At 40.3% G+C, this 27922-nt stretch overlaps 2 protein-coding genes across 4 annotated transcripts in view; one reads left to right on the top strand and one right to left on the bottom strand.

Annotated features, from left to right (window-relative positions):
- Nucleotides 1-607: 607 nt before the first annotated feature.
- pomcb (proopiomelanocortin b) lies at nucleotides 608-16290 on the top strand. 2 transcript variants are annotated; one of them, XM_060916376.1, is made up of 3 exons: nucleotides 608-670; nucleotides 11309-11428; nucleotides 15432-16290. In XM_060916376.1, exons 2-3 carry the CDS (start codon nucleotides 11309-11311, stop codon nucleotides 15996-15998), a joined length of 687 nt encoding a protein of 228 aa, XP_060772359.1. In that variant the 5' UTR covers nucleotides 608-670; the 3' UTR covers nucleotides 15999-16290. The 2 variants fall into 2 exon arrangements, with proteins under 2 accessions (XP_060772359.1, XP_060772358.1); XM_060916375.1 differs by lacking the exon at nucleotides 608-670 and adding an exon at nucleotides 10946-11184.
- A 2115-nt stretch (nucleotides 16291-18405) lies between these two features.
- efr3bb (EFR3 homolog Bb (S. cerevisiae)) overlaps nucleotides 18406-27922 on the bottom strand; it is a 185458-nt gene continuing 175941 nt past the window's right edge. The window contains exon 24 of one of the 2 annotated variants that reach the window (XM_060916374.1): nucleotides 18406-22512. In XM_060916374.1, coding sequence (XP_060772357.1) covers nucleotides 22503-22512 — 10 coding nt within the window. In that variant the 3' untranslated portion in view covers nucleotides 18406-22502. Of the gene's footprint in view, nucleotides 24640-27922 lie in introns of both variants that reach the window. The other variant, XM_060916373.1, reaches the window with a different exon arrangement.

Below are 27922 nucleotides of genomic sequence, written 5' to 3'. Positions count from 1 at the left end.
CACTGACATCCTTCTTCTGTCTTTCCTCCTGGTAGCACGAAATTATGAAGAAGAATGTGGAGTTGAATTGATGTAAAAGTCACATGAATTCCAGTCGGCCTGTTCAGACAGAGGACACATTGCTCTGTATCAGATTTCAGTCCCACATATGAAAGTGGTCCATTGTGAATGAAAATGTCAGCTTGAACATGATGGATCTCTTTTGCTTTCCTTCACACAGCCACGCAAGTAAGTAACATATGAAGGAAAATATCACATTTGGGATGCTTTTGCCTGCTCTGTGAACAAGTTAACTGCTTGTTTGGGACGAGAAAACTGGATCATGTCAAACACTCCACTCTTCTTTTCTCTGTCTAAAGACGAGTTTCCCGTGAATTGGCTCGGGTTTCGGTCGCAGGTGCTCACACGATACGGGGTTCAACAACCTGTTACATTTGTTAAGAGTTTTTCCAGTACATGTCATCACCAGACCCACCACACACACACACACACACACACACACCATCATCCTTATCCAACCTTATTAATAACAGCGTAGCCTTGAGGGGCTGCTGAGCACCTGAGTGTATAAATACGAGCACGAGTGCAGAGCTCATTCAGGAAAACGACAGAGACGGAGAGCGAGCAGGAGGAACGGAGCTGAATTGAACGCAACATCACAGCCATAAAGGTGAGTAAATTCATTTCTGATTCAACATTCTTGTGCGTATTTAAGACAGAAGATCTTAAAAGCAGTCAACTTTACGCAATATTTTCTTTATATGATGCTCATTGATTTATAAGCAATTAAAGAACGATCGTTGGCTTTTTTCCTTTCATTTTGTACTAGATCTTGAATGATATACAGTAGCCACTTTATTAGGAACACCACCTGTTTGATGCAGTTCTCTAAATCAGCCGATCCCTCGACGATGCATCAAATCACGCAGATTCAAACCAATTAACGTTCACAATGTTCAAACATCAGAACGGGAAAAGTTGTGATCTCACGGTGAAGTGTGACTTTCTTTCTTTCACTGTGGCATGGGTGTCGGTCTGAGCCAGAGATGGTTCGAGTATTTCGGAAACTGCTGATCTCCTGGGGTTTTCACGCACGCATACACAACGGTCTCTAGAGTTTACACAGACAGAATGGTGTGAAAAACAAAAAACGCTGAGTTGAGTCAGTGAGCGACGGTTCTGCGGGTGGAAACAAACTCCTTGTTGATAAGAGGAAAATGGACAGACTGGTTCGAGGTTGGGTTTTTTTTGCCAGGAAGGATATAGTAACTCCTATAAATCACTCTTTACAACCATGGTGATCAGAAAAGCATCTCAGCAGAACAACACATTGGGTTCCAGTCCTGCAGCCAAGACCAGGGATCTTAGAATCAAGAACGAGTTCCTATTAAAGTGGCTGGTGTGTATACAGTGCCAGTCAAAAGTTTGGAAACACCTTCAAATTCGATGTTTTTATTTTTTTTTCCTACATTGTAGAACAATACTGAACTCATCAAAACTATGAAATAACATATGGAATTATATGGTAAACAAACAAAAAAAGTATTAAAAAAACGTTTCATCTTTTAGATTCTTCAAAGTCGTCACTATTTACCTTGATAACAGCTTTGCACACTATTGGCATTATCTGAACCAGCTTCATGAGGTCGTCACCTGGAATGCTTCTCAATTAACAGGTGTGTCTTGACAAAAATGGAATTTCTTGCCTTCTTAAAGGTCCCATGGCATGGTGGTTTGTTGATGCTTTAAACGGGCTCGTGGAGGTTTCCGGATGTTATATCCGCAGCCTTTCTCGAAATGAACCCTCGGCACGTAGAGATAGCCTCCTGGGAGAAAGCCCCATTTCAGCGCTTTTCCCAGTGCGTCGTTTTGCTAATGAGAAGCATGGAGGCGGGGAAGGGTAGAGGGTGGGGGCAGGCCATGGGGGGAGGGGGAGGGGCTTGACCAAGCTGCGGGCATGCTACCTGTGTGTGAACAGTAGCAATGGCAGGTCAAGCAACAGTCCAAGCTTTCGCTTTTGACCCGGAGTCCGACCCCGAAGCAGAAGCGCAAGCAGTTGAACAAATTGTAAATCACCGACTTCAGCAGGACGTATCAGAATGGCGAGTTTGAATGTTATGTCTGGAAACGGGAATTATTGGGTTGGTTATGTTTCCCGTTATAAAGTTCGCGATCAAACCGAGTCTGTGTTTACACAAAGGTAGTTACAGTCAATTTCCAGACTAAACTCAGTTTAACAGAGCATGCTGCATGCTTTTTGGTTTTGTAGCGCAGAGTACCTGGCTAACTGCAGGAAGCGGTTAGCTGCACAGCTAATGTAGCCATTGCTAGGCTAACGCACCGATTTTAAAACACGGCAAAACGACTTAACAGTTATACACTTACTTGTTTGGTGTTTGTGGCTGATGCAGCAGGGATGCTTGGTACGGACCCAGGCTTCAGTGACAGTTGATGTGCAAAACCTGCCCTGTACTGTCCCAAGTTGTGGAAACATTCATCAGGAAAATGCTTCCGACAAACATACACCGTCTTAGGTAGACTCGACGGCGTATTATTGGAGTAAATAAAATTAAGCCACTGCGTCTTCAGGGGCTCTCCCGTCGGCAGTAAAAACAGACTCTTTGTGTTGTCACATCCATGTACAGCGCAATTTCCATGTTTCGCTCGCTTAGGTGGTGCCATGTTGTTGTGTCCTCTATGGTCTCCTCACTACAAAATTGAAGTGACGTATCTATGGTGGCAACTTTTGAGCTGGGCGGGCAATCCATACAGTGGGTGGGAATCATCTCCCTTGCTGACGTAGTAAAGGGAAGAGCCCATCAACGCGCCATTTTGATGCGCCATTCTCAAATGTTGACAAAGGGTGGGCATAGTTTGGTTTACACATTATGACATTTCTAGCCACTGGGGTGACTTAAGAAGGTCAGAGGAACTCATTTTAACGTTAAAAAACCTCAGAAAGTGAAAATTTCATGCCATGGGACCTTTAATGCATTTGACACCATCAACCAGTAAAGAGTAAATAATAAAAATACAGTAAATAGCCCTGTTCAACAACCGTAGCAATCCATATTATGTCAAGAACCACTCAACTAAGTAAAGAGAAATAACAGCCAGTCATTACTTTAAGACACAGTGTCTTTTAGTTAATTAAAATAAAGAAAAAACATCGAATTTGAAGGTATTTCCAAACTTTTGACTGGTACTGTATATATACACATACACATTGTTTTTTATATATATATATCAGTCACAGACGCACCGACACATTCTTTCAGTAGCAGTGAATCATTGTAGCAGGATTTCCTGATCATCTAAAGGTAAAATAAAGACAGGTCTGAGGATGTGGTCGACAAGGTGAGCTTGTTTTGTTGTTGCATTGGCGATATAATACTTTTTGAATAACTGAACACTAATTATAATGCATCATAAATAAATAAATAATTATAATGTCTATTTAATGCATTATAACATGATACACACACACAAAACTGTGTAAGTCTTAGGTACCCTATTTTTTTTTCCATACAAACTTTGTTATAGATTTCTATTTTATGATTTCTACAGAGTCGAAACATTAACATTTTAGAGTCCAAACGTTTGTTATTTTTTCCAGTGCAAAATTAAACATTACAGAAAAATAAGTTTGTATCTGAGCAGCATATTCCAGAAGAGAGCACTTTTCAGATTAAAAAGAAAACATAATGAAGGCTACTGGTGCAAAATGGAGAAGTGAGTGTGACAAAGTGTGCAGAAGAACTGGGGCTGGTTCTGTAAGATGCTCAGTAAAACCTGCAGCTCATTTCCTTATCAGACTGCACTCATTCTACCCGAGACTACAGCAAAGAGTCGTCTGGCACCAAATACTGACTTTATTATATTCATTTATTATGGTTTACTGTTTATAGTATTTTTTTTTTCTGAAATGTTGAAACGTTTCACTTCATTATTTTTAAGCCATTTTTGGTCGACAGCATTTCTTTACATGCACCTAAGACTTTTGCACAGCGCTGTGTGTTCATAGTTTATATACATGCACTATAAATGCGTCCTTCATAGAAGTGTTAGAGATTATAACACAAGTCAGGAAGAAATGGAGGGAAAAATGCCGTTTCTTGTGTCTTTTCTTTTGAACACCGTATTGATCATTCGGTTTCATTTTAAACTCAAGTGTTAAACATGATTATATAAAAATGCTACACTGATTCAGTTTAACCAATTTAAATAATCGCATATAAAATCCTTTTGAATTATAAAGTGTATCGTGTGAATGCTGAGGAATATCTGCGTGATTATTTCTGCTGGAAAGGAAACGAATAGAACAACTTAAACACGAAGGAAATCACTTTATCCCTCTCGGGTTTATTTGTTTTTTAAGCTTTTGATGGAATCAGTTTGAATGCAATCGATCGATCGATAGATAGATGGATAGACACACAGACAGACAGCTAGTTTGATAGATAGATAGATAGATAGATAGATAGATAGATAGATAGATAGATAGATAGATAGATAGATAGATAGATAGATAGATAGATAGTGCAAAAGTTTGGGCACCCCTGGTCAAAATATCTGTTACTGTGAACAGTTAAGCAAGTTGAAGATGAAATGATCTCCAAAAGTTAAAGATGACTCATTCCCTTTATACTTTAAGCAAAAACAATTTTTTTATTTTCATCTTTTATATTTTCAAAATGACAAAAAAGAAAAAGGGCCCGAAGCAAAAGTTTGGGCACCCTGCATGGTTAGTACCTAGTAACACCCCCTTTGGCAAGTATCACAGCTTGTAAACACTTTTTGTAGCCGGCTAATAATCTTTCAGTTCTTACCTGGGGGATTTTCACACATTCGTCCTTGCAAAAGGCTTCCAGTTCTACAAGTTTCCTGGGCTGTCTTGCATGCACTGCTCTTTTGAGATCTATCCACAGATTTTCAATGATGTTTAGGTCAGGGGACTGTGAGGGCCCGGGCAAAACCTTCAGCTTGTGTCTCTTGAGGGATTCCATTGTAGATTTTGAGGTGTGTTTTGGATCATCGTCTTATTGTAGGACCCGTCCTCTTTTTAACTTCAACTTTTTTACAGATGGTGTGATGTTTGCTTCCAGAGTTTGCTGGTATTTATTCAAATCCATGCTTCCCTCGACCAATGAAATGTGCCCTGTGCCACTGGCTGCAACACAACCCCAAAGCATGATCGATCCACACCCATGCTTCAGAGTTGGAGAGGTGTTCTTTTCCTGGAATTTGGCCCCCTTTTTTCTCCAAACATACCTTTGCACATTGTGGCCAAAAAGTTCTATTTTGATTTCATCAGTCCACAGGACTTGTTTCCAAAATGCATCAGGCTTATTTAGATGTTCATTTGCAAACTTCAGACGCTGAATTTTGTGGCTAGGACGCAGGAAAGGTTTTCTTCTGATGACTCTCCCATGAAGGTCATATTTGTTCAGGTGTCGCTGCATAGTAGAACAGTGCACCACCACTCCAGGGTCTGCTAAATCTTTCTGAAGGTCTTTTGCAGTCAAACAGGATTTTTTTTTATTTGCCTTTCTAGCAATCCAACGAGCAGTTCTTTCAGAAAGTTTTTTTCATCTTCCAGACCTCACCTTGATCTCCACTGTTTCTGTTAACTGCCATTTCTTAATAACATTAAAACCTAAGGAAACAGCTACCTGAAAACACTTTGCTACGTTCTTGTAGCCTTCTCCTGCTTTGTGAGCATCAATTATTTTATTATTCAGAATGCGAGGGAGTTGCTTAGAGGAGCCCATGGCTGTTGATTTTAGGGACAAGTTTGAGGAGTCAGAGAATTTATACAGCTTTGAAATCTGCATCATCTGACCTTTCCTAACGAAGAATTTGAACAAGCCACAGCTCAATAAGCTAATTAAGGTCTGGAACCTTGGTAAAAGTTACCCGAGAACCCAAATGTATTGGGGTGCCCAAACTTTTGCATGGTGTTCCTTTTCCTTTTTCACTCTCCAATTGTACAAAACAAAAATAATACACAAATCTTGCAGAAAACGCTGAAATGTGCCATCTTTACCTTTATGCCTTTTGGTGATCAGTTCATCTTCTGCTCACTTAACTATTCACAGTAACAGACATTTTCAGTAAGGGTGCCCAAACTTTTGCATGACACTGTAGATAGGCACACAGACAGACAGGTAATTTGATAGATAAATAGGCACACAGAGACAGACAGACAGCTAGTTTGAGAGAGAGAGAGAGAGAGAGAGAGAGAGAGAGAGAGAGGACAGAGACTGACAGACAGCTAGTTTGATACCGACAGACAGACAGACAGACTTCCAAGCTTGAGATTCTGAAAACTATCCTATGCCCGTTCCCTCTTTTCATGTCGGTCAGGTTATTATTGTCGTTCCTCTATCTTACTTGTATGCACCGAAATGAAATGGTTTTTCTCCAGGATTGGGCTGCAACACACAACAGTCCACAAGACTAAAAAAGTGCAAATACACCGAGACAAGTGAGACAAGTGCAGGACAATAAATACACCGACGCACGATGATAATTACACAGGACACGGACTACAAACTAAACATGTAACGATTCACCTAATTCATGATTCGATTTGATTCAGGATAGTTGATTCACGAGTCAATTTTCCCACAAAATATTAAAAAAAGAAAATTTTATTACATTTCTTTTCTTTATCAAATTAAATATTCCTTTTGTTAAATAAAAAAAAATTTCATTTTCTTAATAACCAACAATAAGGTTGGAGTAAACTATAAATAGCATGTTAACTAAAGTGTTCCTTTTATGAGAAATGAAAAGGGTTAATAACTATTTCTTTTCTTAATAAACTTACGAACATTTGTACTCCCTCCATTTGCTTCTCCTTTCTTTATCTTTCAGAGCTCTGATTTCTTGTTAAATCTATTTGTAGTCAATCACACTACAGCCCTATGCCATTTTAGATCTATTTTTTGTGCGTTTTCGCAACATTACAGTTGTGTTACTTCCACCTACAGCGAAGCCACGTGCTATTTCCCGCCATTGTACGTTATTGCGCCCTCTGCTGTCTAAACAACACAATTACAGGTAGGACAATAAGATATTACGCAGCCTGATGATAATCACGATTCATCTTTTTTATTTCATCGATACAAATTGTCATAAGTTTGTATTGCGATTTATCATGACATGATATATCGCTACATACCTACTGTAAACTATTGTGGAGCAGGAATATTGGCAGCGAATGGTCTCATAAATGAAAAGTAGAAAGCTGCAGCTTTGGAAAGTGCAGGTGTGCAGTGGTATTCAGTCATACTGGGTTCAGTGTTAGACCATCTCAGGTGAGCGCTTAGAGGCAGCAGGGTGTTGAGTAATCTGACTGCCTCAGGGAGGAAACTGTTGTGGAGTTGGCTGGTGGTGGCGGCGGCTCGGACACTCCTGTAGCTAGGTAGCTTGATGCTGATACTGCTGGGATATTGAGGTAGATGCAAGTCAGTCTGGATAAAGGTGTCTCTTCCAAATGCCATAAATGTAAACATGAAGGTGAAGAGTCCATGCGAGGGGATGGGAAGGATCATCGGCAATGCTGGTGGATTTAAGGATGCAATGATTGTTGTACGTTTTGGTCGGTCACCACCCGAACCATCAGCTTTTCTTTGGCTAGTCAGACACAAGGTATGCCACTACTCTTGCCAGAGCAGTTGGGGATTAGGTGCCTTGCTCAAGGGCACTTCAGCCAGTCCTGCTGGTCCAGGGAATCGAACCAGCAACTTTTTGGTCCTCTAACCATTAGGCCATGGCTTCCCCCAAAATTGTAGTACAATAATGGATAAAGAGAACCAGATGATCTTTTCAGCTCTTCTCACAAGCCACTGTAGGATCTTGCTGTTGTGCAGTTTCCGTACCACACGATGCTCTCGATCGAAGGTGGTGAGGGTGGGAGGACGTGGACATACTGCTTAACCTTCTTGACCACGCAGTAGTGTTGTCGTACTTGAGACTGGTCTCAAGACCACTTCTTAAAAGTCTCGGAATCGACCACATTTTCACTCAGTCTCCTCTCAGTCTCGGACATCGTGGACTCGGGATTTTATTTCTAGACCGTTCAAGACCACAACTTTGGGGCGGATTTCACTAAACTGCCTGTTAGGGTGCATCAGTTGCCCTCACTTTCATAAAATCTGATGCATTTTTGTTTGGGTGTTCCTTTTCACCAATAAAGACATCCTGTAAAAATTTTTGACCATATTCAAAAGTCTAATGGTGGCACCATGAGGTTCATTTTTTTTGCCAAAAAACGCTTATTTTATGTTTTCGCGTAAGGTTTGAATCACAATGTTGGACTCCATTTATTGATTTCTTGTGAGCCAGAGATCATGTTAAGAACCTTTGCAAGGGATTGAGAAGCATTAATGTGATTCATAATACATTTGTATTGTTTAAAAGTAGCTGAACAATGATTCAATGAATAGCTAAAACTCAAACTGTGCTTGATAATATATTTAGAATATGTACTAAAAATGTGTATCTAGGATATTTGGTATACTCTATAAGGTGCCATAATGTTTCATGAAAAGTGATCGAAATTTTGTCATAAATGTCATAAAATAGCAGCTTTTTCCATAACTTTGAGCTCCTGGTGCCACCATTAAACTTTTGAATTTTGTCAAAATATTTCACCCAGTGTGTTTTCTTACCAAAAGGAACATAAAAACAAAAATGCATCATGATCGGAGGAACTTTTCATTTTTAGGGGGCAACTGATGCACCCTACTGCCTGTGCATTCTTTGATTTATTTGTTACCATCGTTACGGTGATTCTGTGCTTCAAATGTGACCAATAACAACATGACTCATTGCTAATTTGAATTTTTTTTTTGTAACGTCCGTCACCCCCCCCCCCCCACCACCACCCCTTCATACACATACTGGCCTGGTCCTGGTCTTGATCTCAACCCCTTGAAGTCTTGGCCTCATCTCGATCATGACTTGATCTCAGTTTAGGTGATCTTGAGTATAATTTTTGGCCATTTCCTGTTACACAAAAGGTAATAAAACACTGAGACATGCTGTCACCAGCCTCAGTTTTTTTTTTTCCCGTTCTCCTGAAGTTGAGAAGACAAAACACACAGCTTGTGATGTGTAAGCTCGTGTCCTGAAGTCTTTCCTGTTTCCGGCGCATGTTACAAAGCGCTGACCTTGTATACTCTTGCCATAAATGTTCAATAAGCATCTTCTGAGAGAAAACATCATGTCAATAATGATTACACAGTGGATATAAAAAAAAGTGTACACATCCCGTTAAAATGATCGGTTTTTCTGATGTAAAAAAAAAAAAAATGAGACCACGATAAATAATTTCAAAACTTTTCCCACCTTTAATGTGACCCATAACTTGTACAATTCAATTGAAAAACAAACAAATCTGTTCGGGAGAAAAACAAAAAACGTACAATAAGCTGGTTGCGTAAGTGTGCACACCCTTAAACTAATACTTTGTCGAAGCACGTTTTGATTTAATTACAGCATTCAGCCTTTTTGGGTTCACACCTGCCATCAATTAAAATGACTCTGATTAACCCCAAATAAAAGTTCAGACATTTCCTCAGTTGCATCCTCCAGCAAAAGCCAGGGTTCACAGAGAGCTTACAAAGCGTCAGAGGGATCTCATTGTTGAAAGGTATCAGTCAGGAGAAGGGGACAAAAACATTTCCATGCCATTAGATATACCATGGAGCACAGCGAAGACAGGCATCAAGAAGAAGTGGAGAAAATATGGGACAACAGTGACTTTACCGAGAACTGGACGTCCCTCCAAAATTGATGAAAAGCCAAGACGAAAACTGGTCAGGGAGGCTGCCGAGAGGCCGACAGCAACACTGAAAGAGCTGCAGGGATTTCTGGCAAGTACTGGTTGTGTGCTACATGTGACAACAATCTCCCGTATTCTCCATACGTCTGGACTATGAGGTAGGGTCAAAGAAAAACATCCAGGCCCGGATAAATTTTGCAAAAAAAATACATCAACTCTCCCAAAAGCATGCGGGAAAATGTGTTATGGTCTGATGAAACCAAGGTTGAACTTTTTGGCCACAATTCCAAAAGGTATGTTTGGTGCAAAAACACCACTGCGCATCACCAAAAGAACCCCATACCCACGGTGAAGCAAGGTGATGGCGGCATCATGTTTTGGGGTTGTTTTTCTTCAGCTGGAACAGGGGCTTTAGTCAAGGTGGAGGGAATTATGAACAGTTCTAAATACCACTCAATTTTGGCCCAAAACCTTCAGGTGTCTGCTAGAAAGCTGAAGATGAAGAGGAATTTCATCTTTCAGCACGACAATGACCCCAAGAAAGTTTTGAAACGGCCCAGCCGGAGCCCAGACCTAAATCCAATTGAAAATCTGTGGGGTGACCTGAAGAGGGCTGTGCGCAAGACACGCCCTCGCAATCTGACAGATTTGGAGCGCTTTTGCAAGGAAGAGTGGGCAAATATTGCCAAGTCTAGATGTGGCAGGCTGATAAACTCCGACCCAAAAAGACTGAATGCTGTAATTAAATCAAAAGGTGCTTCAACAAAGCATTAATTTAAGGGTGTGCACATTTACGCAACCGGCTTATTGTACGTTTATGTTTTTTCCCCGTAACAGGTTTGTTTGCTTTTCAATTTAATTCTACAGGTCACATTAAAGGTGGGAAAAGTTTTGAAATTATTTATCATGGTCTCATTTTTTTTTTTACATCAGAAAAACCTAGCATTTTAACAGGGTGTGTACACTTTTTATATCCACTGTACATCTTCGGTAAATAACATGAGGTTTGGACTTGTATGTAACTTGTACAAGTCTCTGTTGCTATAAAAACAATCAGTCAGAACTTTCTGACCAATCAGAACGGAGAACTCATCCAACAGGTCATGTCGGGACGACGTAGTGAGGTTTACGTCAAAACAGCAGTGTGTGTAGGAAGTAATTATAAGGCCATGAAGAAGTGATGTACGTGTAAACTGAGTGAAAGGCACGATTCAGCCCTGACACGACTTCCTAACACGTGAATGAAGGTTAATTTCCGGAGCAGCCCACAAAACACACGACCTGAAAAGAACATCACGACTTTCCAGCGCTAGACATGAAAGAGCGAGGACACACTTCAGTGCGTCGATGACGAGCAAAACAGCTCTGCTGGTGAATCATAAGAGTTTAAGGTCAAAAAAATCTGAATGTTTTTTTTCCTTACATGAAACATATCCCTGTTCTATTCGAATCGCGCTCACATGCGTGCTCTTGTACGGGTTCGATCTTGTTCTTTTCATCCTTCTCTTCCTGCAGATGCAGTGTGTTTCCTGGATCTCGGCTGCGCTCGTCCTGTGTGTGTGTGGATCAGCGGTAGACGGACAAGGCTGGGACCTCACTGACTGCAAAGGCCTCGACTCTCAGGACAAAATAATAGTAAAACTTTTTAAATGTCATCATCAAACATGATTGAATCCTTTTAACACTCTGTTTATTACCTGGTTATTTATTCACTTTAAAGCTAGACTGCCTTTCGGATTTTTCAAGCGTAGGTCATAAAAAGAAGAATTTTTCCCCGCCACCGAATTATTTTTGTTGAGTGGAACGAAAGCTACTGAATTCAAAAATCACAGACTTCCATAAAAACTTATTTGGTTTTTATAATAGAACGATTAATGAATTTAGGGCCATGTGGCCTTAAATTCTCAGCTATTTTTTCCTGCTTCACCATGACGCAATACAAGATACTACGTCATGCAGGGGATCAGGACACTTTGTCCAGTGCCTTTTTTTATACACACTATCAATTATTTTATACATGCGACAAGATCGAGATATAAACAAACCATAATGTTTATTAACAATTGCGAAAACACACAGGCAAACAATCCAAAACATCAGGTAAACGTGAAACTAGCAAAAGGTCGGGTGAGGCACAAACAGGCTAAATCAGGCAAAGACAAAGAAACTAAGAACAGGAAACAGGATCGGAAACCCAGGGAACCTACAAGGGAGAATAAGGCTTGGTAATGCGCGCTGACGTGGTGCAATACTTCGCGCTCAATGTGCGTTTTCTCATATCTGGATGTCATCTCATATCTCGCACTTGCCAAGGATATCTGGCAAGTGCGAGTATAGATTTTCTATGTAATTTGGTCTAATCAAAATTCTCTCTCCCTGCAAGTGGCCCCAGCCGAACGCGTCCGAAGGTGACACTCGCTGATTCCCGTCATTTCGGGTTTCGTTTTCATTTCGCAAAAATGTGTTTTGCGTCGGTCAAATTCCATCGAGAATTCCAACTTTTTTCGAACAAACAAATACCTGAAATATAAAAATAAATCGACAGTGCATATGAAAAAGGCTTTGGACAAAACGTCTTAACTACTGGACGAAACGACCCGTTTCGTGGCGTGGTGGGCTTTCTCCGTTCGCGCAAGGCATTGTGGGATACAAATCTGAAACAGGACAGGGAAATGGAGGATGCGAGTGTGCAAATGAAACGTGAAAGAGCGACTACAGTAATGGAAAACGAAAAGAAAAGACGTATTGCGAAGGAAAGGAAACGCAGGACCAAACTAATAAATATCGGCGGTCAGCGAGCACCACGGTGTGATCAGCTGTTCGTTTAGCGACAGAATGATGGAACTGTCAGTGCACGCTCAAAGGTAAACCTGCGCATGCGCACACACATGGACTTCCTCTGTCTGCTTGACTGCGCGAAGCGAGCGATTTCATGCACATTATTTGCTTTAATCCCGTCAAATTAAATAACTTCCCAGCCACAGAATGGAACAGCCGGCTTGATATTTTGTGAGATATTACAGAAATAAACATATATCACAACAACCAAATTTCAGACGGAACTAAATTTCACCGCTTTTATGAAATTGAAAGGCCGTCTCGCTTTAAAGAAGCCGATTCAGGAAAAAGGTCTTTGTGAGAGACAAGCAGTTAAAGACAAATGTTTCTGTTGCTGCTTTAAACCTGATTTCACTGATTTATCCAAGTTTGGTGTTTAATGGTACACTTTTTTTTTTTTTTTGGATATAAGGGAAGTTTATAGTTATCAGTTCATCATTATACATATAATGCATATTTTAAAAAAAACCCCTGCAATTTTAGAAACAAACAAACAAGAAAAATGTTCTTATCCTACTCGTGCTCCTGAGTGTGTGTGTGTAAACTTATGCACAAGAACTAATCCAAACCTCGACTTCAAATCACATAACCAGCACTTTGATATCTGGAATATACTGTTGATTTTAAAATGATGATTTATTTGATAACGTTTGCAGCGTTTAGTAGACGCTCTTATCCAGATCAACGTCCTCGTGCTCAGAGAACACCATCCAGAACATGTGGTGAAAACTAGTCACTTTATACAACTGCCATTAATTAACTAAAACTAATCATTCACTGATGATTAACGCCGTGGCGGTGTGTAAACAGAGGACGGGCCGGTGTGTGTGCACACAGCTGTAAGCCCTAAACACACACCACAGCTGGAGGAGGATCTATTCCTCACTTTTTATATCACATACATTTTTATATTGTACACTGGGTGTCACTAAATGCAAGCTGTGTGTTCTGGGAATGTGATTTGTACTTGATGGAGGATCAACACACACACACACACACACACACACACACACACACGAGTACGAATCTGTGGGACTCCGGTTTGCCTTCCGTAAACATTTACATGCAACTTTACTAAAAGATTAATAAATGAGGCTGCTGGTACTGAACAGAGATACACACACAGGTACAAACAGGAGGGGTCCGGTTTACTGCTCACCCCAGGACCTGCAGGGTTCAGAGCCCCAGTGGGGGGGATTACACTGATCAAGTTTAGGATACAGACAGAACTGAGTTTATTAGAAATTAGCGCAGAAACAAAAGAAATGACTATGCAAGGGGGATTTTTAAAAAAAAAGGCAGATCTCTAGTTGAGACCAATTCTGACATAAGGAAGGAGAGATCAAAGCAAAAAAAAAAAGAACCTGAAAAAGAAACAAGGAGAAATAAAAAAAGAACCAAAAGAAGAGAGACAGAAATAACAAAAAAAAGAGATAAAGGGAAAGAAAGAAACAACAAGGAGAAATTGAGAAAGAACCAAAAGAAAGAGAAATAAAGAATGTATGAAAGAAAGAACAAAAAAAGAAAGAACCTGAAACAAAGAACCGAAAGAGAGAAAGAAAGAAAGAAAGAAAAAGAAAGAAAGGAGAAATAAAGAATGCATGAAAGAAAGAACAAAAAATAAAGGGAAAGAAAGAACAAAAGACAGAGAAAGAATAAAGGGAAAGAAAGGAAAAAAGAAACTAAAAGAAAGAACCGAAAGAGAAATAATGTATGAAAGAAAGAACAAAGGGAGAAAAAGAAAAAAAGAACAAAACAAGGAGAAAAGAGAACCGAAAGAAAGAGAAATAATGTATGAAAGAAAGAACAAAAGAACCAAAAGAAAAAAACAAAAAAGAAAGAACCTGAAAAAAAAGAAAGAAACAAGGAGAAAATGAGAAAGAACCGAAAGAAAATGTATGAAAGAAAGAACAAAGGGAAATAAAGAAAAAAAGAACAAAGAAAAATTTTGAAAAAAGAAAAACAAGCAAAAGAAAGAGCAAAGAGAAATAAAGAATGCATGAAAGAAAAAAAGAAAAAACAGAGGAAGAAAGAACAAAGGAAAGAAAAAAGAAAAACAACTGAAAGAAAAAAATAAACAAAGAACAAAAGGGAAAGAAAGAGAAAAAGAAACTGAAAAGAAAAAGAAACAAAGAACAAACAAATCAGTGAAATAAACAAACAAACGAATGAATGTAAGAAAACCTGCTTTCCAGTTTGGGTTCAATCTAAATACATGTACAGACATTTTGAGCTCCGCCTCCAGGCTTCAAGCCACGCCTCCTACCTCTTCCTCTGATGCTCGTCTGTAGTGACGCCGAACGTCGTCGCTGAGGAAGAAAGCGATTCAAAACATTCTAGTTTTTAGTGAGTTGAAAAGACAAATATCATTACCTGCCTCATTTGAATACTCGATCCTGATTGGTCGGTTACAGCATCCAACCATCTGCTATAACAGACAACGTCATTAACGGAAACAATAAAATCATTTTAAACCAACATTATGTCAAAAGATTGATTTCTTTAGTATCCATCAGATGCTGTACAGTGAGCCGGTCAGTATCGCGAACTAAACCCCTTCAGGGTGATCAAAGAGCTTTGTTTTTAGACCCTGTAGGGGTTAATTTCACAGCCCTGACCAGCTCGCTGTACATTATCTGTTCAACCAGACAGTCCGAGAGCACGTCATAAACGCAGAATGTAATTATTTTTTGCTGATGTTTATTGATTTGTGTGGCATTTTGTTTGTTTGGTTTCAGTTCGCTTTGGATTAAAAAAAAAAGGTGTCTTAAATAAAATATAAATGATTTGTATGTTGTAGGAGTGCATGTGGCAGTGCAGATTGGAGCAGTTGGTTGGCAAGACTGAAAACCTGCTACCGAATCAGCAGCGGCGCGGCACGGAAGACGAAGATGATGAGGAGGAAGAAGAAGAAGAAGAAGCGGAGGATCACTTGATCCTTGGGATGCTGCTCTCACCTCTGGCTCCGTCTCGTGAACAGCTGTCCAGCATGAGACCTCAGCGCAGTGAAGAGAGACCTTCTTACTCCATGGAGCATTTCCGCTGGGGGAAGCCCATGAGCCGCAAGCGTCGTCCGGTCAAAGTGCACACGGCCGTCTCTACGGATGACGAAGGAGGTCACGAGGAACCGTCCATGGAGGCGCCTTTTCTTTCGCTCAGCAGACGTCAGGTGGAGAATGGCAAAGAACACGAGCACAAGAAGAACGCAAACACAAAGAGTACCACGAAGTACCGTATAACCCACTTCCGCTGGAGCGCACCCCCTGCCAGCAAACGCTACGGCGGCTTCATGAAGCCGTGGTCCGAGCGATCCCACAAGCCCCTGCTCACGCTGCTCCGCAACATCATCGCTATAAACAGACAATGAGCGAGGGAAGGAAAGGTCGCTCTTTAATCGAGTCGTGTATCCCTCGTTCTAGCCTTCAGTCACTCTTCAGGACTTCGTAAAACACCAGCGAGACGAGATCTTCGCCGCTTCATGATGTTTGCCATCCATCTCGGTTTCAAATGATCCATTTTCAACAACATTACTTTCCTATCGATGTTTATATTCTTCGCACTCGGTTCTCCGAGACGAACTGTAAAAATCACTCAGCACCTGTCCGTTTATGAACGACATTGTAAATATCAAATATTCAAATAAACCTGCAATGATACAAGTAGCGATATTTACTAACTCATTGGTGACGCTTTACTACAAGGTCCACGAATAAACGTACACTATACGTGCGACTCGTCACGATTTCACGACGAGGAATTTTACTTTCAGTGACCATAAGGTTTATTTTTTCTACATGAAATAATCAAAAGCTTGATAAAACAGTTCTACAAGGAAAAAAAAAAAAATCAACAGAATAAAAAAAAGACACTCGGAACCGCCCCCAATTTACATACTGCAACCTGATAGGCTGTTTATATTTTATGATGTAATAACACTTCCCGTCAGGAGTTTAATTGGATTTTCAGATCCTGTTTCTTAAAAGCACATCGCTTAAATCACCACAGTGACCATTTCTGTACTTAAACAATTATGATGCCCTTCACAATTATTGGCACCCTTTGTAAAGATTAGCAAAAAGGGAAAGAATAAAAATTCACCTTTTGGTGAAGTCGCTTCATCTCTCACTGAAATAATGAGAAAAATCCAACCTTTAATTGAATAAATTTATTCAAAGAAAAACATCTCAAAGAAATATTATTTTCAACAAACAAGTTCCACTATTATTTGCACCCCTGCATTTAATACTTTGTACAGTCTCCCTTTGCCAGTAAAACAGCACCGAGTTTTACAATCTAAACAGGAAACCTACTTCAGTTCCATCGTGTTCAGGGGCGCCAATAATAGTGGAGAATCCTGTGTATCAATAGGTTTGAGAGATTTTTTTTAAGTGGTTAAACACTAACTAATAAGACACTTCTGAATATTATTTAACTGTGTTAAGAAAGAAAGAACGTAAGCAAAAAGAAAGAACCAAGAGAAAGAAATGAGGTAAAAGAGGTGAAAGAAAGAAAAATGCATGAGAAAGAAGAGGCAAAAAGAAAAAGAATGAAGGAGAAGAAAGAAATGATGTGAAAAAAAGAAAGGGAGTCATCAAAGAAAAAGAACTAAGGGAAAAGGAAGAGAAGTGATGAAAGAAATAAAGGGTCAAAGACAGAAAGAAGAGAGTTCAAAAAGAAAGAACCAAGAAAAAGAAAGAAAAACAGAAGAAAGAAAAAGAAAGGAGTTCAAAAAGAAAGAACCAAGAGAAAGAAAGAACCAAGAGAAAGAAAGAAAGAACGAACAGAGGCCAAAAAGAAAGAATCGAGAGAAAGAAATAAGGTGAAAGAAAGAGGTCAAAGAAAAATAACTGAGAAAGGAAGAAAGAAACTTCATGAGAGAAAAAGAATGAATGAACCAAGAGAAAGAAAAAAAGAGACTAAAAAGAACCAAGAGAAAGAGTTGAGAGAAAGAACAAAAAGAGTGAATGAACCATGAAAAGAAAGAAACTACATGACAAACACAGAAGGAAAGAAGCAAGGAAGGAAGCAGCAAAGTAAAAGAACTAAGAGAAAGGAAAAGTGGTGAAAGAAAGAAGGTCAAAGATGGAAAGAAGAGAGTTCAAAAAGAAAGAACCAAGAGAAAGAAATAAAACAAGGAAGGAAGGAAGGAAGGAAGGAAGGAAGGAGAGGTCAAAGACACAAAGAACTAAGAGTAAGAAAGCGAACAAACCGAGGTCAAAAAGAAAGAACCGAGAAAGAAATGATTAAAGAAAAGAGGTCAAAAAGAAAGAACCAAGAGAGCGAAGTAAGAGGTGAAGGAAAAAGAGGTCAAAGAAAAAGAACTAAGAGAAAGAGTTGAACGAGGTGAAAGAAATGAGGCAAAAAGAAAGAACCAAGAGAAAGAAAGAAAAACGATGTGACAAAGACAGAAGGAAGAAGCAGTCAAAGAAAAAGAACTAAGAGAGAGAAAGACCCAAGAGGTGAAAGAAAGAAAGGATGGATCCGAATGCAGACTCTAAATCATTCTCTTGGATTTAATCATAAAGAATGATCAATAGTTCTGTTTAATTAAACAAAGAGTAAAAAATGTATTTCAAATGTTAATGTTTTAATCTGAAAGTGTGTACACACACACACACACACTTGACTGAATGGCTGCTGTACAGTGTGTTACAGCTGTGTAATAATAAACGCACTGCCGGGTTTTAATTGATGACGTCACTGAACGGTTTCAGACGGAGTCATGATGAACAGCGGTGAGATTTTATACCCCAGGAATGAAACGAAGTCGTCACTCATCACTGAACACGTTTTATTGACCAGCTGTAGGACTGACATGTAGGAACAAAGTTGAGACGTGTACAAGCCCAGCAACATCTCACACACACACACGCTTCATTTTCCATCTGTAACATTTACACAGAAAAACACACAAGACATCTTTCCTGTGTTGCTTTGTCTCGGGGTGATGAAGGTTTTTGTACGTTTCCCAGATTCATTACTGAACTTCCCAGTTTTACAGAAACATCATGAAGTGAGGAAACATCTGGTGAAGATTTAACGCGGTCAGGAAAACAGTCCCGATTTTATTAAACAAAAAATAAAGATAAAAGAACACACCTCACTGTTAAGAGCAAAGCAATAATAATAATAATAATAATAATAATAATAATGTAACTGATTAAAAAGTCCACAGAATGCAGTTTAAGTCGATTTAAACTTATGGAGTTTGTCTCATGCCATGAAAATTTTATTTCGGTGCAAAAAGTCAGAATTTATTTTGCATTTTGTTTCGCATCATCTGAAACTGAACTGAAACTGAATTTGGTGATTTACAAAAGTGAAAATTTAAAAACTGGATTTCACGCTCGAGTGTGCGACTGAACATTCCAAATTGAAAATGAAGCAGAAATATAAATCAATTTATATAAAAAGTATTCAGTCCTGATGTTAATTCACGTTTCCTTTTGCTTTCAAACTAACACTGAGGTAACGTACAGGCAAAAAACAAACAAACAAACCAACCCCACACACAGAACTCATTTTAAAAATGTTCATTTTTAGAATTTTCTTTTTTAATCTTTACTGGAAGTTAATGAATCTAAAAATGTTAATTTATAGCAATCAAATTAAACGTTTTGTTTTAGAAATCACTCACATGCATGACCATTTTAGATTTCAAATGCTCAACCGTACACTCGAGCACGCCGTTACACATTAAGCGCATTTCAGTTTTACATAAAACCCTTAAATTCAGATTTTGTGTTCAGTTATAAATTTTCTAATTTCAGAATTCAAACTCCATAATCTGTTTTATTACTGTGACTGCTACAGAGGATTTACACTACTAGAATTTGGATTTGAAGTTTTGTAAATATGAACTGTTATAAAAATTGAAGATGTACAGCTCGTTTATTACAGTTAAAATAAAAAATAATCAGATCTCAATTTCAATGATGGCACTGTTACACAAATTCAGACAATTACATAAATACTGTTCAGATCCATCTTTCAGAAACCCACCCAGTGCTTTCCTAGCTGGAATAATACGGAGTGAGAAATGTGGCACGAGAGTGACTGAGTGGCAAGAAAAGGAGAGAGAGAATGTTTTTGTGTGTGGGGAGAGGGAGAATGTTTTTGTGTGTGGGGAGAGGGAGAGAGAGAATGTGTTTTTGTGGGAGAGAGAATGTGTTTTTGTGGGGGAGAGAGAGAATAAGAATTTTGTGGGAGAGAGAGTGTGTGTTAGAGAGTGTTAGAGTGTGTGTGTGTTAAAGAGAGAGAATGTGTTAGAGAGAGAGAGAATGTGTTAGAGAGAAAGAGAGAATGGTGTGTTAGAATATGTTAGTGTGTGTGTTAGAGAATGTGTTAGAGAGAGAGAGGTGTGTTAGAGAGAGAGAGAGAGAGAGAGAAAATGGTGTGTTAGAGAGAGAGAGAATGGTGTGTTAGAATATGTTAGTGTGTGTGTTAGAGAATGTGTTAGAGAGAGAGAGGTGTGTTAGAGAGAGAGAGAGAGAGAAAATGGTGTGTTAGAGAGAGAGAGAATGGTGTGTTAGAGAGAGAGAATGGTGTGTTAGAATATGTTAGTGTGTGTGTTAGAGAATGTGTTAGAGAGAGAGAGGTGTGTTAGAGAGAGAGAGAGAGAGAGAAAATGGTGTGTTAGAGAGAGAGAGAATGGTGTGTTAGAGAGAGAGAATGGTGTGTTAGAATATGTTAGTGTGTGTGTTAGAGAATGTGTTAGAGAGAGAGGTGTGTTAGAGAGAGAGAATGAAAATGGTGTGTTAGAGAGAGAGAATGGTGTGTTAGAGAGAGAGAGAGAGAGAGAGAGAGAGAGAGAGAGAGAGAGAGAGAGAGAATGTGTGTTAGACAGAGAATGGTGTGTTAGAGAGAGAGAATGAAAATGGTGTGTTAGAGAGAGAGAATGGTGTGTTAGAGAGAGAGAATGGTGTGTTAGAGAGAGAGAATGGTGTGTTAGAGAGAGAGAATGGTGTGTTAGAGAGAGAGAATGGTGTGTGAGAGAGAGAGAGAGAGAGAGAGAGAGAGAGAGAGAATGTGTGTTAGACAGAGAATGGTGTGTTAGAGAGAGAGAATGAAAATGGTGTGTTAGAGAGAGAGAATGGTGTGTTAGAGAGAGAGAATGGTGTTAGAGAGAGAGAGAGAGAGAGAGAGAATGTGTGTTAGACAGAGAATGGTGTGTTAGAGAGAGAGAATGAAAATGGTGTGTTAGAGAGAGAGAATGGTGTGTTAGAGAGAGAGAGAGAGAGAATGTGTGTTAGACAGAGAATGGTGTGTTAGAGAGAGAGAGAGAATGTGTGTTAGAGAGAGAGAGAAAATGTGTGTTAGAATGTGTTAGTGTGTGTGTTAGAGAATGTGTTAGAGAGAGAGAGAATGTGTGCTAGACAGAATGTGTTAGAGAGAGAGAGAGAGAATGTGTGTTAGAGAGAGAGAGAATGTGTTAGAGAATGTGTTAGAGAGAGAATGTTAGAGAATGTGTTAGAGAGAGAATGTGTTAGAGAGAGAGAGAATGTGTTAGAGAGAGAGAGAGAGAATGTGTGTTAGAGAGAGAGAGAATGTGTTAGAGAATGTGTTAGAGAGAGAATGTTAGAGAATGTGTTAGAGAGAGAGAGAATGTGTTAGAGAGAGAGAGAATGTGTTAGAGAGAGAGAATGTGTTAGAGAGAATGAATGTGTTAGAGAGAATGTGTTAGAGAGAGAGAAAATGTTAGAGAGAGAGAATGTTAGAGAAAGAATGTGTTAGAGAGAGAGAGAATGTGTTAGAGAGAGAGAATGTGTTAGAGAGAATGTGTTAGAGAGAATGTGTTAGAGAGAATGTGTTAGAGAGAGAGAGAATGTTAGAGAATGTGTTAGAGAGAGAATGTGTTAGAGAGAGAGAGAATGTGTTAGAGAGAGAGAATGTGTTAGAGAGAATGTGTTAGAGAGAATGTGTTAGAGAGAGAGAAAATGTTAGAGAGAGAGAGAGAATGTTAGAGAATGTGTTAGAGAGAGAGAATGTGTTAGAGAGAATATGTGTTAGAGAGAGAGAGAGAGAATGTGTTAGAGAGAATGTGTTAGAGAGAGAAAATGTTAGAGAGAGAGAGAATGTTAGAGAATGTGTTAGAGAGAGAGAATGTGTAAGAGAGAGAATGTGTGAGAGAGAGAGAGAGAGAGAGAGAGAGAGAGAGAGAGAGAGAGAGAATAATGTAAAAACTTGATGTATTTTGATTTGTAAGTGAAGTTCTGTAGTTGAATAAAAGGCCTGAATTTCTTCTGCAAGGTTTCAAACTCAATTTTATACTAAACGGGTCCAGAAAATTCAGATTCAGTTTTTGGTGGGTGGCACAATCCATTTCACAAGAATAAAACAGTCCGGATTGGATTTCAGCCACAACGAATCAATAAATGTCATCAAAACTTTAAATCTGATTAAGAAGTGAATTTCTGAAAAAACGGAATCGAAATAAAAATTTCGACACCTGATTAAAAAAAAACATTAGCACTGAACTCGAAACCTACTGAATACAATTTCAGCGCGATCCAATTCAACTACAAACCTTAATAAAAGATATAAAAACATCAGAATGGTACATTTAAAGTCAGATTATACATTCACCGGCCACTTGAATAGGAACGCGTTCTTGAGTCTAAGATTCCGGTTCTTGGCTGCAGGAGTGGAACCCAGTGTGGTGGTCTGTTCTGCTGAGATGCTTTTCTGCTCACCGCGGTTGTAAAGAGTGATTATATGAGGAGTTGCTATATCCTTCCTGGCCATTTTCCTCTGTTATCAGCAAGGCGTCTGTTTCCACCCACAGAACTGTCGCTCAGTCAACTCGATGGTTTTTCACACCATCCTGTCTGTGTAAACTCTAGAGACTGTTGTGCGTGAAAACCCCAGGAGATCAGCAGCTTCTGAAATACTCAAACCAACACCCATGCCACAGTGAAAGAAAGAAAGAAAGAAAGGTCACACTTCACTGTGAGATCACAATTTTTCCCGTTCTGATGTTTGAACGTTAATTAGCTGAAGCTCTTGATTTGGATCTGGATCGGATGGGTGTTCCTAATAAAGTGGCCAGCGAATGAGAGTGTCGTGCCACATTTCTCATTCATTGCAACACACGAATGGAGTGTTGAATAAACACCAATCTGAATGCGACGGACTGAAGCTGAATGTTAACGTACATTTCATATTGAAATAGAATTGAAGCACGTGTGCATTTCGTTTATCACAAAACCTTTCAAATCCAAATTCTATCACTGCAAAACATACAATATCATAGAAGTATAGAATAATAAACAAGCATGCCAAGTTTATTTACTATTCTATAACTGTGCTGTAAAAGTGATCAAACATTTACATTTAAGTCAAAGCAGCTCCATTGTACGTTTATATTTTTAATTTTGGCCCACACCTAAAAACAAACAACGGGGGGGGGGCACCCCGACAAGAACACAGAACAACAACTTTCACTGTCGTCTTTTTAAATTTGCAATCATGGCTTCATTTGTAACGTTCTCAAAAAAAAGACGTGGAAAAAAAAAACCATGATGCACAGGAACAGGAAAGACGTCGGTAACAAGAACGTGTTCACTTGACGACCATGTGAAGAAGTCACGCCGTCAAAATACTCGCACAATCACAAAAATAAAACACCACCAATGAGGAGCGCTGGACATTACATACGAGTCACCACCACGCAGGACAGAATCCCTTCAGCTTTTTAAAGACAACCATATTAAAAAATATATATAATATAACACGCAATCCGTGTACAGACGTCGTCCGAAAAATCAACCACGTTCTCTAGATCACCGTGTTCTCGCTTAATCATGTCCCCTGGAGCTTGCAGCGGTTCACCAACCTTGTCGTTCTTGTTAGAAATTCCCGTGTTGGTGATAATCTCATGCTGGTTAGATCTCCACGGGCGGGCGTGAACCTACACTCACTCTAGCTTGATGTTAGAAAAGTTGCCGCAGCCTAAAACTAAAATTTTTCTTCATAACCACACACGTATTTACAGGACACTGTGTTCGAGATGTTAGGTATAACTTTTGCCCCACGCTATACTAAAACATAAAAAGTTGCTTATGGACGCTTTAAAAATTAAATGCATATTTAAAAAAAACAAAAACAAAAAACACCACGTTCACAGAGCGTCTGACAAAGATGATGGGAATTTTTTCCCAGTGCAATTCCATTTTTAAGCCCTGCATACGCAAAAAGAGATATGCTTGAACCTAGCTGTAGCTATCTCTAGTCTAAATAATACAAAGTGCTAATCTGAGAACGCAGAAACGAAAGAAATAATTTTTTAGGGTTTAGATCATTTCTGTGCCTAAAAAGGATGCGGTCCTGATTTTGAAAACCTCACGCAAGCTGTGTGAACGTTCTCCGAATGTATGCAAGTTCGGTGTACAGTAGCTGTAAGTAGCTAAGATTTACAACAACAACAAATCACACAAAAATGTCAGCAAACTGTTGAATAACAAAATGAAAAGGAACGAAAGTAGCACCAATAGGGATGTGTTAAAAACGGTTCACCTGAAACAAATCCATTTTCGAAAAATACATTACTTAACGCACTAATAGCATAAAACAGCTACTTTAAAAAACAAACAAACATGAAAATAAAACTAGCTGGCATTAGAGGACATGCATTTCTGCTTTAAAAAAAACAAAAAAAAAAACAATCCAAGCTGAATTGAAGACACGAGATAAACGTTAAACATGGCAGATGACCCAACCGGATCCGAGTAACGGCTTTTATCTTCGCGATGCATTTAGAAAGAGTTCGTATTCGCTGCGTGGTCATGTCCGTGTCAGTCAGAGTGCAAAGACGCATGCTGGAGGGTTGCCTGCGATGATCAAACACACACACACACACACACACACGGCTGCTCCATTGTCTGAGCTTCTCCTTCCCGCTGCGTTAATACACACACAGGTCAGGGAACTTCATCTCGTAGATGGGGACGGAGCGGGTCTGGGTTTGGCCGTAGCTCGCTGTGATGGTGCCTGATGGACTGGGAGGAGGCCTGCAGGGGAGAGAAGAGCCACCCAGAACCACTTAGAACCTGCTCACAAGCTCCACCCATGCAACAGAACAGCGCCTGATGTGCACTTTTCTGGTCACAAGATTCAGGATCTTTAAAAAGATCCAATCCAGATGTGTGCCTTTTTCTTTCGTCCTTCATCGTTTCATTCATTTTTCTTCCTTCCTTGGATTTTCCCCTCTTTCCCATCTCCCTTCCTTCCTTCATTCTTATGTTCTTTCTTTCCAAACAACTTTCCTTCTTTCACTCTTTTTTTTTTTAATTCCTTCGTTCCGACCTTCCTTTATCCATTCATCATTTCCTTTGTTCTTTCCTTCTTTCTGACAGACTATAGGAACGTACAGCGTCAGTCAAACAGCCACTTCCTGTGAAAGTGGCCGGGTCTTGGCTGCTTGTCAGGTTAACCAACATCGTTTCAATACGAATGATCTAAAAGATTTCGTGCGTGCTGATTGGTTGAGAAACTCGGACTATTTCTAGATAACGACCTCGAGCGACTCGGCAAAATGGCGGCCGATCGCTTTCACCGTAAGTGAGGAAGAATTACAAACGATGAAAGAAAATGCTGTTCCTAAAAGCACTAAAGATGCAACGGAGTTTGGACTAAAACTATTCAAAGGGAAGGTGGAATTGGGATTTATTTTATTTGCGTCGGTGTAGATAAGTGACAAGTCCGCACCACACCTTTATTACATTTGCATCCCGCTTTTGAAGACTGAAATTATTTTTTTAAATATGATTTTTTTATTTTAAATAAATCACCTGTGTATTTATACTAAAACAAATATCCACCTCAGGCTCAGAGAATAATCAGGAATTATTATACACGCAGGACACTTTTTCGATGGACTAAAACCGTGTTCTATTCCCTTCTAGCGGATTTCGTTCATTTGGTGTGATGGCATGCAATATTGTTAGCATATCGCTCATCTCTTGTGCAGGATACCAGCAGGCGCTCATCACACTCATCACTGATGAACATAATCTATCAGTGATGAAGAGCAAATTACTAGCAGTTGTCACGGTGACTAAAGTATGTCTCATCATTATCATAAGCCATCTTTTATAGAAATCTCTGTTTGCCGAAATCTAACCGCAGTGAAGAGACGGTGCTCGTGACCAATAAAAATCGACGACACATAATGACTACATAGTGCCAAGTTTTTGACCAATTGCAGTGCGTCTTAATCGGCCTGGTGTGGTGGTGTAGTTATCCCTGTGTGAACCAAACAATGGCGCAGTCTGAACTGGCAAAGTTTATTGGGCGCGCTTCATCAAGCACTGAAGATGATTTAAGGGCTGAAACAGCCACGAGGGAGGCACACTCAGCCGCTACTGTCCCCGAGCATATCAGACAGTGTCAGTAATACAGGGGTCGGTAAAAAAAACCCTCAGAGCCCCGACTGTCCCCGAGCACATCAGACAGTGTCAGTAATACAGGGGTCGGTAAAAAAAAAAAAACCCTCAGAGCCCCGACCGTCCCCGAGCACATCAGACAGTGTCAGTAATACAGGGGTCGGTAAAAAAAAAAAAAAAAACCTCAGAGCCCCGACTGTCCCCGAGCACATCAGACAGTGTCAGTAATACAGGGGTCGGTAAAAAAAAAAACCCTCAGAGCCCCGACTGTCCCCGAGCACATCAGACAGTGTCAGTAATACAGGGGTCGGTAAAAAAAAAACCCTCAGAGCCCCGACCGTCCCCGAGCACATCAGACAGTGTCAGTAATACAGGGGTCGGTAAAAAAACCCCTCAGAGCCCCGACTGTCCCCGAGCACATCAGACAGTGTCAGTAATACAGGGGTCGGTAAAAAAAAAAAAAAACCCTCAGAGCCCCGACCGTCCCCGAGCACATCAGACAGTGTCAGTAATACAGGGGTCGGTTAAAAAAACCCCCTCAGAGCCCCGACCGTCCCCGAGCACATCAGACAGTGTCAGTAATACACGGGTCGGTAAAAAAAACCCTCAGAGCCCCGACCCTCCCCGAGCACATCAGACAGTGTCAGTAATACAGGGGTCGGTAAAAAAAAAAAAAAACCCTCAGAGCCCCGACTGTCCCCGAGCACATCAGACAGTGTCAGTAATACAGGGGTCGGTAAAAAAAAAACCCTCAGAGCCCCGACCGTCCCCGAGCACATCAGACAGTGTCAGTAATACAGGGGTCGGTAAAAAAAAAACCCTCAGAGCCCCGACTGTCCCCGAGCACATCAGACAGTGTCAGTAATACAGGGGTCGGTAAAAAAAAAAACCCTCAGAGCCCCGACTGTCCCCGAGCACATCAGACAGTGTCAGTAATACAGGGGTCGGTAAAAAAAAAACCCTCAGAGCCCCGACCGTCCCCGAGCACATCAGACAGTGTCAGTAATACAGGGGTCGGTAAAAAAACCCCTCAGAGCCCCGACTGTCCCCGAGCACATCAGACAGTGTCAGTAATACAGGGGTCGGTAAAAAAAAAAAAAACCCTCAGAGCCCCGACCGTCCCCGAGCACATCAGACAGTGTCAGTAATACAGGGGTCGGTTAAAAAAAAACCCTCAGAGCCCCGACCGTCCCCGAGCACATCAGACAGTGTCAGTAATACACGGGTCGGTAAAAAAAACCCTCAGAGCCCCGACCCTCCCCGAGCACATCAGACAGTGTCAGTAATACAGGGGTCGGTAAAAAAAAAAAAAACCCTCAGAGCCCCGACTGTCCCCGAGCACATCAGACAGTGTCAGTAATACAGGGGTCGGTAAAAAAAAAACCCTCAGAGCCCCGACCGTCCCCGAGCACATCAGACAGTGTCAGTAATACAGGGGTCGGTAAAAAAAAAACCCTCAGAGCCCCGACTGTCCCCAAGCACATCAGACAGTGTCAGTAATACAGGGGTCGGTAAAAAAAAAAAAACCTCAGAGCCCCGACTGTCCCCGAGCACATCAGACAGTGTCAGTAATATAGGGGTCGGTAAAAAAAAAAAAAAAACCCTCAGAGCCCCGACTGTCCCCGAGCACATCAGACAGTGTCAGTAATACAGGGGTCGGTAAAAAAAAAACCCTCAGAGCCCCGACCGTCCCCGAGCACATCAGACAGTGTCAGTAATACAGGGGTCGGTAAAAAAACCCCTCAGAGCCCCGACTGTCCCCGAGCACATCAGACAGTGTCAGTAATACAGGGGTCGGTAAAAAAAAAAAAAAAAAAAAAAAAACCTCAGGAGCCCCGACTGTCCCCGAGCACATCAGACAGTGTCAGTAATACAGGGGTCGGTGAAAAAAAAAACCCTCAGAGCCCCG

The sequence above is a fragment of the Neoarius graeffei genome, chromosome 3, assembly GCF_027579695.1.
Source record: "Neoarius graeffei isolate fNeoGra1 chromosome 3, fNeoGra1.pri, whole genome shotgun sequence".
Taxonomy (NCBI): domain Eukaryota; kingdom Metazoa; phylum Chordata; class Actinopteri; order Siluriformes; family Ariidae; genus Neoarius; species Neoarius graeffei.
Note: the sequence above shows the minus strand (reverse complement) of the source record. Positions and strands in the feature narration are given on the sequence as shown.

What these genes read in the sequence shown, in the direction of transcription:
- pomcb (XM_060916376.1), top strand. Translation starts at nt 11,309, where the DNA reads ATGCAGTGTGTTTCCTGGATCTCGGCTGCGCTCGTCCTGTGTGTGTGT. An exon ending in ACTCTCAGGACAAAATAATA is followed by an intron (nt 11,429 to 15,431) that starts GTAAAACTTTTT and finishes TGTATGTTGTAG; the next exon opens with GAGTGCATGTGGCAGTGCAG.